This window comes from Aquarana catesbeiana, linkage group LG10 (assembly GCF_042186555.1).
Source record: "Aquarana catesbeiana isolate 2022-GZ linkage group LG10, ASM4218655v1, whole genome shotgun sequence".
Taxonomy (NCBI): Eukaryota; Metazoa; Chordata; class Amphibia; order Anura; family Ranidae; genus Aquarana; species Aquarana catesbeiana.
Genome location: NC_133333.1, coordinates 18,872,000 through 18,888,513, shown reverse-complemented (window position 1 = coordinate 18,888,513; position 16,514 = coordinate 18,872,000). Strand labels below are relative to the sequence as shown.

At 45.8% G+C, this 16,514-nt stretch overlaps 1 protein-coding gene across 1 annotated transcript in view; it reads right to left on the bottom strand.

Moving 5' to 3' along the window:
• LOC141110421 (uncharacterized) overlaps positions 1-16,514 on the bottom strand; it is a 366,841-nt gene that overhangs the window by 288,613 nt on the left and 61,714 nt on the right. Inside the window, exon 6 of the mRNA XM_073601766.1 lies at positions 9,746-9,856. Coding sequence (XP_073457867.1) covers positions 9,746-9,856 — 111 coding nt within the window. The remainder of the gene's footprint in view (positions 1-9,745; positions 9,857-16,514) is intronic.

Sequence of the window (16,514 nt, the reverse complement as noted above, 5' to 3'; positions counted from 1 at the left end):
TGTGCAGAGGTCGCACTACACTAACTTGCAGCTTTAGCTGAACAGTGTAAGGAAGACGCACTACACTAACTTGTAGCTTTAGCTGAACACTGTGCAGAGGTCGCACTACACTAACTTGTAGCTTTAGCTGAACACTGTGAGGAGGACGCATTACACTAACTTGTAGCTTTAGCTGAACACTGTGAGGAGGCCGCACTACACTAACTTGTAGCTTTAGCTGAACACTGTGCAGAGGTCGCACTACACTAACTTGTAGCTTTAGCTGAACACTGTGAGGAGGACGCACTTCACTAACTTGTAGCTTTAGCTGAACACTGTGAAGAGTACGCACTACACTAACTTGTAGCTTTAGCTGAACACTGTGCAGAGGTCGCACTACACTAACTTGTAGCTTTAGCTGAACACTGTGAGGAGGACGCACTACACTAACTTGTAGCTTTAGCTGAACACTGTGAGGAGGACGCACTACACTAACTTGTAGCTTTAGCTGAACAGTGTGCAGAGGTCGCACCACACTAACTTGTAGCTTTAGCTGAACACTGTGAGGAGGACGCACTACACTAACTTGTAGCTTTAGCTGAACACTGTGCACTACACTAACTTGTAGCTTTAGATGAACACTGTTCAGAGGACACACTACACTAACTTGTAGCTTTAGCTGAACACTGTGCAGAGGTCGCACTTCACTAACTTGTAGCTTTAGCTGAACACTGTGAGGAGGACGCACTACACTAACTTGTAGCTTTAGCTGAACACTGTGCAGAGGTCGCACTACACTAACTTGTAGCTTTAGCTGAACACTGTGAGGAGGACGCACTACACTAACTTGTAGCTTTAGCTGAACACTGTGCACTACACTAACTTGTAGCTTTAGCTGAACACTGTGCAGAGGTCGCACTACACTAACGTGTAAATAATGTAGCTGCTTGCGGTAGTGATAGGATCAGGAAAACACCACCAACCTTTTACAGATAGCTTTAGCTGAACACTGTGAAGAGGACGCACTACACTAACGTTAAAATAATGTAGCTGCCTGCGGTAGTGATAGGATCAGGAAAACAACACCAACCTTCTACAGGTAGCTTTAGCTGAACACTGTGAGGAGGACGCACTTCACTAACTTTTAGCTTTAGCTGAACACTGTGCAGAGGTCGCACTACACTAACTTGTAGCTTTAGCTGAACACTGTGAGGACTACGCACTACACTAACTTGTAGCTTTAGCTGAACACTGTGCACTACACTAACTTGTAGCTTTAGCTGAACACTGTGCAGAGGTCGCACTACACTAACGTGTAAATAATGTAGCTGCTTGCGGTAGTGATAGGATCAGGAAAACACCACCAACCTTTTACAGATAGCTTTAGCTGAACACTGTGAAGAGGACGCACTACACTAACGTTAAAATAATGTAGCTGCCTGCGGTAGTGATAGGATCAGGAAAACAACACCAACCTTCTACAGGTAGCTTTAGCTGAACACTGTGAGGAGGACGCACTTCACTAACTTTTAGCTTTAGCTGAACACTGTGCAGAGGTCGCACTACACTAACTTGTAGCTTTAGCTGAACACTGTGAGGACTACGCACTACACTAACTTGTAGCTTTAGCTGAACACTGTGAGGAGGACGCACTACACTAACTTGTAGCTTTAGCTGAACAGTGTGCAGAGGTCGCACTACACTAACTTGTAGCTTTAGCTGAACACTGTGAGCAGGTTTCACTACACTAACTTGTAACTTTAGCTGAACACTGTGAGGAGGACGCACTACACTAACTTGTAGCTTTAGCTGAACACTGTGCACTACACTAACTTGTAGCTTTAGATGAACACTGTTCAGAGGACACACTACACTAACTTGTAGCTTTAGCTGAACACTGTGAGGAGGACGCACTACACTAACTTTTAGCTTTAGCTGAACACTGTGCAGAGGTCGCACTACACTAACTTATAGCTTTAGCTGAACACTGTGAGGAGGACGCACTACACTAACTTGTAGCTTTAGCTGAACACTGTGAGGAGGACGCACTACACTAACTTGTAGCTTTAGCTGAACACTGTGCAGAGGTCACACTAAACTAGCTTGTAGCTTTAGCTGAACACTGTGAAGAATACGCACTACACTAACTTGTAGCTTTAGCTGAACACTGTGCAGAGGTCGCACTACACTAACTTGTAGCTTTAGCTGAACACTGTGAGGACTACGCACTACACTAACTTGTAGCTTTAGCTGAACACTGTGAGGAGGACGCACTACACTAACTTGTAGCTTTAGCTGAACAGTGTGCAGAGGTCGCACTACACTAACTTGTAGCTTTAGCTGAACACTTTGAGGAGGTTTCACTACACTAACTTGTAGCTTTAGCTGAACACTGTGAGGAGGACGCACTACACTAACTTGTAGCTTTAGCTGAACACTGTGCACTACACTAACTTGTAGCTTTAGATGAACACTGTTCAGAGGACACACTACACTAACTTGTAGCTTTAGCTGAACACTGTGAGGAGGACGCACTACACTAACTTTTAGCTTTAGCTGAACACTGTGCAGAGGTCGCACTACACTAACTTATAGCTTTAGCTGAACACTGTGAGGAGGACGCACTACACTAACTTGTAGCTTTAGCTGAACACTGTGAGGAGGACGCACTACACTAACTTGTAGCTTTAGCTGAACACTGTGCACTACACCAACTTGTAGCTTTAGATGAACACTGTTCAGAGGACACACTACACTAACTTGTAGCTTTAGCTGAACACTGTGCAGAGGTCACACTAAACTAACTTGTAGCTTTAGCTGAACACTGTGAGGAGGACGCACTACACTAACTGTAAATAGCCTAGCTGCCTGACTGTGGTACTAATCGGATCAGAAGAACACCAGCAATTTTCTTCAGCTAGCTGTAAATACTGTAACAACACAAGCCTGCCTATCAGTAGGAAGATAATAACAGGAACGGATCTAGCTAAACTGAATACAGTGTATATATATATATATATATATATATATATATATATATATATATAACACCTGGGATGCATATATATACACAATACAGTGTAAGTGCAGCTAACTCACTGACTGTCCTTCCTAACCTATCTAACTTAAATCAAATGACACTGTCTCTCTGTCTGTGTCTCAATGCCGAAACACACACTACACAGGGCCACTGTGCAGGCGGCCTTATATAGTGTGGGGCGTGTACTAAACCCCCTGAGCCATAATTGGCCAAAGACACCCTGGCTCTTGCCAATTACAGCTCTCTCTACAGACGGCGCTGTGGTTGGCCAAGCATGCGCGTCATAGTGCATGCTTGGCCAATCATCAGCCAGCAATGCACTGCGATGCTGCAGTGAATTATGGGCCGTGACGCGCCACACGAATTTGGCGCGAACGGCCCATATCGTTCACAATTCGGCGAAAGGGCGAACAGACGATTTTCGGGTCGAACATGAGTTCGACTCGAACGCGAAGCTCATCCCTAATTAGGAAGTGCCGTCAAAGACCACCGGGGTGAGCATCTGAGATTATGTTATTTCCTGTTATGGTTAAAATGTTTATATATTTTTGAATATTTGTGAATAAAAAAGCTGCTATGGCCAGTTATAGCTTTAGCTAAACACTGTGAGGAGGACGCACTACACTAACTTGTAGCTTTAGCTAAACACTGTGAGGAGGATGCACTACACTAACTTGTAGCTTTAGCTCAGGGGTGTCCAAACTACGGCCCTCCAGTTGTTCAGGAACCACAATTCCCATCATGCCTAGTAATGTCTGTGAATTTCAGAGTTTTACAATGCTTCATGGGAAGTGTAGTAATGCAACAGCTGGAGGGCCGTAGTTTGGACACCCCTGCTTTAGCTGAACACTGTGCAGAGGTCGCACTACACTAACTTGTAGCTTTAGCTGAACACTGTGAGGAGGACGCACTACACTAACTTGTAGCTTTAGCTGAACACTGTGCACTACACTAACTTGTAGCTTTAGCTGAACACTGTGCAGAGGTCGCACTACACTAACGTGTAAATAATGTAGCTGCTTGCGGTAGTGATAGGATCAGGAAAACACCACCAACCTTTTACAGATAGCTTTAGCTGAATACTGTGAAGAGGACGCACTACACTAACGTTAAAATAATGTAGCTGCCTGCGGTAATGATAGGATCAGGAAAACAACACCAACCTTCTACAGGTAGCTTTAGCTGAACACTGTGCAGAGGTCGCACTACACTAACTTGTAGCTTTAGCTGAACACTGTGAGGAGGACGCACTACACTAACTTGTAGCTTTAGCTGAACACTGTGCAGAGGTCGCACTACACTAACTTGTAGCTTTAGCTGAACACTGTAAGGAAGACGCACTACACTAACTTGTAGGTTTAGCTGAACACTGTGCAGAGGTCGCACTACACTAACTTGTAGCTTTAGCTGAACACTGTGAGGAGGACGCATTACACTAACTTGTAGCTTTAGCTGGACACTGTGAGGAGGACGCACTACACTAACTTGTAGCTTTAGCTGAACACTGTGCAGAGGTCGCACTACACTAACTTGTAGCTTTAGCTGAACACTGTGAGGAGGACCCACTTCACTAACTTGTAGCTTTAGCTGAACACTGTGAAGAGTACGCACTACACTAACTTGTAGCTTTAGCTGAACACTGTGCAGAGGTCGCACTACACTAACTTTTAGCTTTAGCTGAACACTGTGAGGACTACGCACTACACTAACTTGTAGCTTTAGCTGAACACTGTGAGGAGGACGCACTACACTAACTTGTAGCTTTAGCTGAACAGTGTGCAGAGGTCGCACTACACTAACTTGTAGCTTTAGCTGAACACTGTGAGGAGGTTTCATTACACTAACTTGTAGCTTTAGCTGAATACTGTGAGGAGGACGCACTACGCTAACTTGTAGCTTTAGCTGAACACTGTGCACTACACTAACTTGTAGCTTTAGATGAACACTGTTCAGAGGACACACTACACTAACTTGTAGCTTTAGCTGAACACTGTGAGGAGGACGCACTACACTAACTTTTAGCTTTAGCTGCACACTGTGCAGAGGTCGCACTACACTAACTTATAGCTTTAGCTGAACACTGTGAGGAGGACGCACTACACTAACTTGTAGCTTTAGCTGAACACTGTGAGGAGGACGCACTACACTAACTTGTAGCTTTAGCTGAACACTGTGCAGAGGTCACACTAAACTAACTTGTAGCTTTAGCTGAACACTGTGAAGAGTACGCACTACACTAACTTGTAGCTTTAGCTGAACACTGTGCAGAGGTCGCACTACACTAACTTGTAGCTTTAGCTGAACACTGTGAGGACTACGCACTACACTAATTTGTAACTTTAGCTGAACACTGTGAGGAGGACGCACTACACTAACTTGTAGCTTTAGCTGAACAGTGTGCAGAGGTCGCACTACACTAACTTGTAGCTTTAGCTGAACACTTTGAGGATGTTTCACTACACTAACTTGTAGCTTTAGCTGAACACTGTGAGGAGGACGCACTACACTAACTGTAAATAGCCCAGCTGCCTGACTGTGGTACTAATCTGATCAGAAGAACACCAGCAATTTTCTTCAGCTAGCTGTAAATACTGTAACAACACAAGCCTGCCTGTCAGTAGGAAGATAATAACAGGAATGGATCTAGCTAAACTGAATACAGTGTATATATATATATATATATATATATATATATATATATATATATATATATATATATATATATATATATAATATATAACACCTGGGATGCATATATATACACAATACACTGTAAGTGCAGCTAACTCACTGACTGTCCTTCCTAACCTATCTAACTTAAATCAAATGACACTGTCTCTCTGTCTGTGTCTCAACGCCGAAACACACACTACACAGGGCCACCGTGCAGGCGGCCTTATATAGTGTGGGGCGTGTACTAAACCCCCTGAGCCATAATTGGCCAAAGCCACCCTGGCTCTTGCCAATTACAGCTCTCTCTACAGACGGCGCTGTGGTTGGCCAAGCATGCGCGTCATAGTGCATGCTTGGCCAATCATCAGCCAGCAATGCACTGCGATGCTGCAGTGAATTATGGGCCGTGACGCGCCACACGAATTTGGCGCGAACGCCCCATATCGTTCGCAATTCGGCGAATGGGCGAACAGTCGATTTTCGGGTCGAACATGAGTTCGACTCGAACGCGAAGCTCATCCCTAATTAGGAAGTGCCGTCAAAGACCACCGGGGTGAGCATCTGAGATTATGTTATTTTCTGTTATGGTTAAAATGTTTATATATTTTTGAATATTTGTGAATAAAAAAGCTGCTATGGCCAGTTATACTCCAGTTGAAATGTGGTCTCGTTAATAAATAGGTAATGATAAGTGGGGTGGGTTTTGGAGTATGATAATGGTGGCAGTCTTAAGAAGGTGGACATCTTATCTACACTAGGGATGAGCTTCGAGTTCGAGTCGAACTCATGTTCGACTCGAACATTAGCTGTTCGCAAGTTCGCCGAACACCGAACAATTTGGGGTGTTCGCGGCAAATTCGAATGCCACGGAACACCCTTTAAAAGTCTATGGGAGAAATCAAAAGTGCTAATTTTAAAGGCTTATATGCAAGTTATTGTCATAAAAAGTGTTTGGGGACCCGGGTCCTGCCCCAGGGGACATGTATCAATGCAAAAAAAAGTTTTAAAAACGGACGTTTTTTCAGGAGCAGTGATTTTAATAATGCTTAAAGTCAAACAATAAAAGTGTAATATCCCTTTAAATTTCGTACCTGGGGGGTGTCTATAGTATGCCTGTAAAGGGGCGCATGTTTCCCGTGTTTAGAACAGTCTGACAGCAAAATGACATTTGGAAGGAAAAAACACATTTAAAACTACCCGCGGCTATTGCATTGCCGACAATACACATAGAAGTTCATTGATAAAAACGGCATGGGAATTCCCCCCAGGGAAACCCCGAACCAAAATTTAAAAAAAAAAAAAATGACGTGGGGGGGTCCCCCTAAATTCCATACCAGGCCCTTCAGGTCTGGTATGGATATTAAGGGGAACCCCGGCCAAAATTAAAAAAAAAAAATGACGTGGGGTTCCCCCTAAATTCCATACCAGACCCTTCAGGTCTGGTATGGATTTTAAGGGGAACCCCGCGCCAAAAAAAAAAAAAAAAACGGCGTGGGGTTCCCCCAAAAATCCATACCGGACCCTTATCCGAGCACGCAACCTGGCAGGCCGCAGGAAAAGAGGGGGTAACGAGAGTGCGGCCCCCCCCCTCCTGAACCGTACCAGGCCACATGCCCTCAACATTGGGAGGGTGCTTTGGGGTAGCCCCCCAAAACACCTTGTCCCCATGTTGATGAGGACAAGGGCCTCATCCCCACAACCGTGGCCGGTGGTTGTGGGGGTCTGCGGGCGGGGGGCTTATCGGAATCTGGAAGCCCCCTTTAACAAGGGGACCCCCAGATCCCGGCCCCCCCCCCCTGTGTGAAATGGTAAGGGGGTACTTACCCCTACCATTTCACTAAAAAACTGTCAAAATAGTTAAAAATGACAAGAGACAGTTTTTGACAATTCCTTTATTTAAATGCTTCTTCTATCTTCCTTCATCTTCTACTTCTTCTGGTTCTTCTGGCTCTTCTGGTTCTTCTTCCGGCGTTCTCGTCCAGCATCTTCTCCGCGGCGTCTTCTATCTTCTTCTCCTCGGGCCGCTCCGCACCCATGGCATGAGGGGAGGCTCCCGCTCTTCTCTTCATCTTCTTCTTCATCCTCTTCTCTTCTTCATCTTCTTCATCTTCATCTTCTCTTCTTTTCTTCTGCGGGCCGCTCCGCATCCATGCATGGAGGGAGGCTCCCGCTGTGTGACGGCGTCTCCTCGTCTGACGGTTCTTAAATAACGGGGGGCGGGGCCACCCAGTGACCCCGCCCCCCTCTGACGCACGGGACATGACGGGACTTCCCTGTGGCATTCCCCGTGACGTCACAGGGAAGTCCCGCAAGTCACCGTGCGTCAGAGGGGGGTGGGGTCACCGGGTGGCCCCGCCCCTCGTTATTTAAGAACCGTCAGACGAGGAGACGCCGTCACACAGCGGGAGCCTCCCTTCATGCATGGATGCGGAGCGGCCCGGAGAAGAAAAGAAGAGAAGATGAAGATGAAGAAGATGAAGAAGATGAAGAAGAGAAGAGGATGAAGAAGAAGATGAAGAGAAGAGCGGGAGCCTCCCCTCATGCCATGGGTGCGGAGCGGCCCGAGGAGAAGAAGATAGAAGACGCCGCGGAGAAGATGCTGGACGAGAACGCCGGAGGAAGAACCAGAAGAGCCAGAAGAACCAGAAGAAGAAGAAGATGAAGGAAGATAGAAGAAGCATTTAAATAAAGGAATTGTCAAAAACTGTCTCTTGTCATTTTTAACTATTTTGACAGTTTTTTAGTGAAATGGTAGGGGTACGTACCCCCTTACCATTTCACACAGGGGGGGGGGCGGGATCTGGGGGTCCCCTTGTTAAAGGGGGCTTCCAGATTCCGATAAGCCCCCCGCCCGCAGACCCCCACAACCACCGGCCACGGTTGTGGGGATGAGGCCCTTGTCCTCATCAACATGGGGACAAGGTGTTTTGGGGGGCTACCCCAAAGCACCCTCCCAATGTTGAGGGCATGTGGCCTGGTACGGTTCAGGAGGGGGGGGGGCCGCACTCTCGTCCCCCCCTCTTTTCCTGCGGCCTGCCAGGTTGCGTGCTCGGATAAGGGTCTGGTATGGATTTTTGGGGGAACCCCACGCCGTTTTTTTTTTTTTTTTTGGCGCGGGGTTCCCCTTAAAATCCATACCAGACCTGAAGGGTCTGGTATGGAATTTAGGGGGAACCCCACGTCATTTTTTTTAAAAATTTTGGCCGGGGTTCCCCTTAATATCCATACCAGACCTGAAGGGCCTGGTATGGAATTTAGGGGGACCCCCCCACGTCATTTTTTTTTTTTTTAATTTTGGTTCGGGGTTTCCCTGGGGGGAATTCCCATGCCGTTTTTATCAATGAACTTCTATGTGTATTGTCGGCAATGCAATAGCCGCGGGTAGTTTTAAATGTGTTTTTTCCTTCCAAATGTCATTTTGCTGTCAGACTGTTCTAAACACAGGAAACATGCGCCCCTTTACAGGCATACTATAGACACCCCCCAGGTACGAAATTTAAAGGGATATTACACTTTTATTGTTTGACTTTAAGCATTATTAAAATCACTGCTCCTGAAAAAACGGCCGTTTTTAAAACTTTTTTTTGCATTGATCCATGTCCCCTGGGGCAGGACCCAGGTCCCCAAACACTTTTTATGACAATAACTTGCATATAAGCCTTTAAAATTAGCACTTTTGATTATTCATGTTCGTGTCCCATAGACTTTAACGGTGTTCGCTTGTTCGAGCGAACTTTTTTCCTGTTCGCATGTTCTGGTGCGAACCGAACAGGGGGGTGTTCGGCTCATCCCTAATCTACACTGGTCAAGTGCTTACTGCTTTTTATTTTTTAGGTTGTGATAAATTATTTTTTATTGTGTGATAAATGTATAACACATACAACAAAAGTCAAGAATTTCTTTTTTTAATTTGAAAACAAACATTAGCGCTATTATTATGCAGCTGACAAAATAATATTCTAAGATTTAGCCCCTCCTGATTTTTAGATGCTTGTACAGAAGCAAAAAAGTTTACAGATGAGAGCGAACCAAAAGAAAAAAAATGTTTCTTACCTCCGGTGATTATCAGGTAAGCGGACGCACATTTGGAATTTGCAGGGATTACACTTAATGAGAAGTTACATGTTAGGGAATCCTCGGATCTGCAGACAACACATGAAGTGCCTAAAATACAAAACAATCACATTAAAGATGAACTTCAAAACTGAAAACTGATAAGCTCAGCTCTCTGTCACTCTGCTCTCTCCTCCTTTCAGCATGTCCTTTGCACTGCAGTCCATTAAATTGGCTCCTTATTTATTCACCCTTCCCCAGTATAAGGCTGATAACCAGTACAATTCAAGTGCTTACACTGCTTTAATTAAAAAAAAAAAAAAAAACACAATTAACCGCTTCAGCCCCGGAAGATTCTACCCCCTTCCTGACCAGAGCACTTTTTGCGATTGGGCACTGCATCACTTTAACTGACAATTGCGCGGTCGTGCGACGTTGCACCCAAAAAAATTGACGTCCTTTTTTTCCCACAAATAGAGCTTTCTTTTGGTGGTATTTGATCACCCCTGCGTTTTTTATTTTTTGTGCTATAAACAAAGCAACAATTTTGAAAAAAAAAACGCAATATTTTTTACTTTTTGCTATAATAAATATCCCCCAAAAATATATAAAAAAAAACATTTTTTTCCTCAGTTTAGGCCGATATTCTTTTACATATTTTTGGTAAAAAAATAGCAATAAAGCGTACATTGATTGGTTTGTGCAAAAGTTTTTTTTTTTATTAACAGCATGTGGATCTCTGGGATCCTCCAAGATACATAAGAGACCTTAAGACCGGGTTCACCTACACTATATTACCAAATAAACACCAGCGGACCATGCATGACATTAGACGCTAATTGCTTAGCATCTGTATGCCTATTTATAGTCCTCTCTTACCATATTACACTGCCAGACCTCCCAAGGGTAGCCATGCTATGACACTGTTACAAGCTAAAACGGCATCTAAATCTGTCTTTCCATAATATCATGGTATATTACTAGAGTTTTCATAATATGCTGTAAATTATAGTTCACCTCTATAATTATTTCACTTGCTGCCGCCTGTGTTGGAAACTTTACCTCCCCATGTTTGAGTGGGGGCAGGTGATCTGCAGCAGGTATCTGGTCACCTTCATATATAAGATGACCTACTTCTCATTATACTAATCACCAACATGAACTATACTTTCCTTTCATATTGGTTTTTAAACTTGATTCATATACCGTATATACTGGAGTATTTTTGTGCTGAAAATGCCCCCCTCAGCTTATACTGGAGTCAAGCACTTTTCTGCAGCAGAGAATGACATTTTCCGAACCGAATTTGGGGCCTCGTATATCGGGGCCACTTGGTGCTAGGAACCCCAAATTTGGTGTGCAAACCCAGCGGAAGGAGCTTATCCAAAGCTGGGGTTCCTAGCACCAAGTGGCCCCGAGATACGGGGCCCCAAATTCGGTTTGAAAAATGTCATTCTCTGCTGCAGAAAAGTGCTTGACATTTTCCGGACCGACTGGTGCTGTTTCCACTGGGTTTGCACACCAAATGTGGGGTTCCTAGCACCAAGTGGCCCCGAGTAGGGATGAGCATGTTCGACTCGAACATTGTCTGTTCGATGGTTCGCCGAATTGCGAATGATATGGGCCATGCGCGCCAAATTCGAGTGGCACGTCATGGCCCATAATTCACTGCGGCATTGCACTGCATTGCTGGCTGATGCTTGGCCAAGCATGCACTATGACCCGCACGCTTGGCCAATCACAGCGCCGTCTGTACAGAGAGCTGTAATTGGCCAAAGCCAGGGTGGCTTTGGCCAATTATGACTCAGGGGGTTTAGTACACGCCCCACACTATATAAGGTCACCTGCACGTCGGCCCTGTGTAGTGTGTTCCGGGGTTGAGAGACAGAGACAGAGAGACAGTGTCATTTGATTTAAGTTAGATAGATTAGGCAGGACAGTCAGTCAGTTAGCTGCGCTTACAGTGTATTGTGTATAGATATGCATCCCAGGTGTTGTATAAATATATATACATTGTATTCAGTTTAGCTAGATCCGTTCCTGTTATTATCTTCCTACTGACAGGCAGGCAAGTGTTGTTACAGTATTTACAGCTACCTGAAGAAAATTGCTGGTGTTCTTCTGATCCTATTAGTCCTATTAGCTACAGTATTTACAGTTAGTGTAGTGCGTCCTCTGCACAGTGTTCAGCTAAAGCTACCTGTAGAAGATTGGTGGTGTTTTTCTGATCCTATCACTACCGCAGGCAGCTATATTATTTTTTAGTGTAGTGCGACCTCTGCACAGTGTTCAGCTAAAGCTACAAGTTAGTGTAGTGCGACCTCTGCACAGTGTTCAGCTAAAGCTACCTGTAGAAGGTTGGTGGTGTTTTCCTGATCCTATCACTACCGCAGGAAGCTACATTATTTACACGTCAGTGTAGTGCAACCTCTGCACAGTGTTCAGCTAAAGCTACCTGTAGAAGGTTGGTGTTGTTTTCCTGATCCTATCACTACCGCAGGCAGCTACATTATTTACACGTTAGTGTAGTGCGACCTCTGCACAGTGTTCAGCTAAAGCTACCTGTAGAAGGTTGGTGTTGTTTTCCTGATCCTATCACTACCGCAGGCAGCTACATTATTTACACGTTAGTGTAGTGCGACCTCTGCACAGTGTTCAGCTAAAGCTACCTGTAGAAGGTTGGTGGTGTTCTTCTGATCCTATTAGTCCTATTAGCTACAGTATTTACAGTTAGTGTAGTGCGTCCTCTGCACAGTGTTCAGCTAAAGCTACCTGTAGAAGATTGGTGGTGTTTTTCTGATCCTATCACTACCGCAGGCAGCTATATTATTTTTTAGTGTAGTGCGACCTCTGCACAGTGTTCAGCTAAAGCTACAAGTTAGTGTAGTGCGACCTCTGCACAGTGTTCAGCTAAAGCTACCTGTAGAAGGTTGGTGGTGTTTTCCTGATCCTATCACTACCGCAGGAAGCTACATTATTTACACGTCAGTGTAGTGCAACCTCTGCACAGTGTTCAGCTAAAGCTACCTGTAGAAGGTTGGTGTTGTTTTCCTGATCCTATCACTACCGCAGGCAGCTACATTATTTACACGTTAGTGTAGTGCGACCTCTGCACAGTGTTCAGCTAAAGCTACCTGTAGAAGGTTGGTGTTGTTTTCCTGATCCTATCACTACCGCAGGCAGCTACATTATTTACACGTTAGTGTAGTGCGACCTCTGCACAGTGTTCAGCTAAAGCTACCTGTAGAAGGTTGGTGGTGTTTTCCTGATCCTATCACTACCGCAGGCAGCTACATTATTTAAACGTTAGTGTAGTTCGTCCTCTGCACAGCGTTCAGCTAAAGCTACAAGTTAGTGTAGTGCGACCTCTGCACAGTGTTCAGCTAAACCTACCTGTAGAAGGTTGGTGGTGTTTTGCTGATACTATCACTACTGCAGGAAGCTACATTATTTACACGTTAGTGTAGTGCAACCTTTGCACAGTGTTCAGCTAAAGCTACCTGTAGAAGGTTGGTGGTGTTTTCCTGATCCTATCACTACCGCAGGCAGCTACATTATTTACACGTTAGTGTAGTGCGACCTCTGCACAGTGTTCAGCTAAAGCTACCTGTAGAAGGTTGGTGGTGTTTTCCTGATCCTATCACTATATCGCAGGCAGCTACATTATTCACAGGTTAGTGTAGTGCGACCTCTGCACAGCATTCAGCTAAAGTTACCTGTAGAAGGTTGGTGGTGTTTTCCTGATCCTATCACTACCGCAGGCAGTTACATTATTTACACGTTAGTGTAGTGCGACCTCTGCGCAGTGTTCAGCTAAAGCTACCTGTAGAAGGTTGGTGGTGTTTTCCTGATCCTATCACTACCGCAGGCAGCTACATTATTTACACGTTAGTGTAGTGCGACCTCTGCACAGTGTTCAGCTAAAGCTACCTGTAGAAGGTTGGTGGTGTTTTCCTGATCCTATCACTATATAGCAGGCAGCTACATTATTCACAGGTAGGGATGAGCCGAACACCCCCCTGTTCGGTTCGCACCAGAACATGCGAACAGGAAAAAAGTTCGCTCGAACAAGCGAACACCGTTAAAGTCTATGGGACACGAACATGAATAATCAAAAGTGCTAATTTTAAAGGCTTATATGCAAGTTATTGTCATAAAAAGTGTTTGGGGACCTGGGTCCTGCCCCAGGGGACATGGATCAATGCAAAAAAAAGTTTTAAAAACGGCCGTTTTTTCAGGAGCAGTGATTTTAATAATGCTTAAAGTCAAACAATAAAAGTGTAATATCCCTTTAAATTTCGTACCTGGGGGGTGTCTATAGTATGCCTGTAAAGGGGCGCATGTTTCCTGTGTTTAGAACAGTCTGACAGCAAAATGACATTTGGAAGGAAAAAACGCATTTAAAACTACCCGCGGCTATTGCATTGCCGACAATACACATAGAAGTTCATTGATAAAAACGGCATGGGAATTCCCCCCAGGGAAACCCCGAACCAAAATTAAAAAAAAAAAAAATGACGTGGGGGGGGTCCCCCTAAATTCCATACCAGGCCCTTCAGGTCTGGTATGGATATTAAGGGGAACCCCGGCCAAAATTTAAAAAAAAAATGACGTGGGGTTCCCCCTAAATTCCATACCAGACCCTTCAGGTCTGGTATGGATTTTAAGGGGAACCCTGCGCCAAAAAAAAAAAAAAAAAACGGCGTGGGGTTCCCCCAATAATCCATACCAGACCCTTATCCGAGCACGCAACCTGGCAGGCCGCAGGAAAAGAGGGGGGGACGAGAGTGCGGCCCCCCCCCCTCCTGAACCGTACCAGGCCACATGCCCTCAACATTGGGAGGGTGCTTTGGGGTAGCCCCCCAAAACACCTTGTCCCCATGTTGATGAGGACAAGGGCCTCATCCCCACAACCGTGGCCGGTGGTTGTGGGGGTCTTCGGGCGGGGGGCTTATCGGAATCTGGAAGCCCCCTTTAACAAGGGGACCCCCAGATCCCGCCCCCCCCCTGTGTGAAATGGTAAGGGGGTACTTACCCCTACCATTTCACTAAAAAACTGTCAAAATAGTTAAAAATGACAAGAGACAGTTTTTGACAATTCCTTTATTTAAATGCTTCTTCTATCTTCCTTCATCTTCTTCTTCTTCTGGTTCTTCTGGCTCTTCTGGTTCTTCCTCCGGCGTTCTCGTCCAGCATCTTCTCCGCGGCGTCTTCTATCTTCTTCTCCTCGGGCCGCTCCGCACCCATGGCATGAGGGGAGGCTCCCGCTCTTCTCTTCATCTTCTTCTTCATCCTCTTCTCTTCTTCATCTTCTTCATCTTCTTCATCTTCATCTTCTCTTCTTTTCTTCTCCGGGCCGCTCCGCATCCATGCATGAAGGGAGGCTCCCGCTGTGTGATGGCGTCTCCTCGTCTGACGGTTCTTAAATAACGAGGGGCGGGGCCACCCGGTGACCCCGCCCCCCTCTGACGCACGGTGACTTGCGGGACTTCCCTGTGACGTCACGGGGAATGCCACAGGGAAGTCCCGTCATGTCCCATGCGTCAGAGGGGGGCGGGATCACCGGGTGGCCCCGCCCCCCGTTATTTAAGAACCGTCAGACGAGGAGACGCCGTCACACAGCGGGAGCCTCCCTCCATGCATAAATGCGGAGCGGCCCGCAGAAGAAAAGAAGAGAAGATGAAGATGAAGAAGATGAAGAAGAGAAGAGGATGAAGAAGAAGATGAAGAGAAGAGCGGGAGCCTCCCCTCATGCCATGGGTGCGGAGCGGCCCGAGGAGAAGAAGATAGAAGACGCCGCGGAGAAGATGCTGGACGAGAATGCCGGAGGAAGAACCAGAAGAGCCAGAAGAACCAGAAGAAGAAGAAGATGAAGGAAGATAGAAGAAGCATTTAAATAAAGGAATTGTCAAAAACTGTCTCTTGTCATTTTTAACTATTTTGACAGTTTTTTAGTGAAATGGTAGGGGTAAGTACCCCCTTACCATTTCACACAGGGGGGGGGGCCGGGATCTGGGGGTCCCCTTGTTAAAGGGGGCTTCCAGATTCCGATAAGCCCCCCGCCCGCAGACCCCCACAACCACCGGCCACGGTTGTGGGGATGAGGCCCTTGTCCTCATCAACATGGGGACAAGGTGTTTTGGGGGGCTACCCCAAAGCACCCTCCCAATGTTGAGGGCATGTGGCCTGGTACGGTTCAGGAGGGGGGGGGGCGCACTCTCGTCCCCCCCTCTTTTCCTGCGGCCTGCCAGGTTGCGTGCTCGGATAAGGGTCTGGTATGGATTTTTGGGGGAACCCCACGCCGTTTTTTTTTTTTTTTTTGGCGCGGGGTTCCCCTTAAAATCCATACCAGACCTGAAGGGTCTGGTATGGAATTTAGGGGGAACCCCACGTCATTTTTTTTTTTTAATTTTGGCCGGGGTTCCCCTTAATATCCATACCAGACCTGAAGGGCCTGGTATGGAATTTAGGGGGAACCCCCCACGTCATTTTTTTTTTTTTTTAATTTTGGTTCGGGGTTTCCCTGGGGGGAATTCCCATGCCGTTTTTATCAATGAACTTCTATGTGTATTGTCGGCAATGCAATAGCCGCGGGTAGTTTTAAATGTGTTTTTTCCTTCCAAATGTCATTTTGCTGTCAGACTGTTCTAAACACGGGAAACATGCGCCCCTTTACAGGCATACTATAGACACCCCCCAGGTACGAAATTTAAAGGGATATTACACTTTTATTGTTTGACTTTAAGCATTATTAAAATCACTGCTCCTG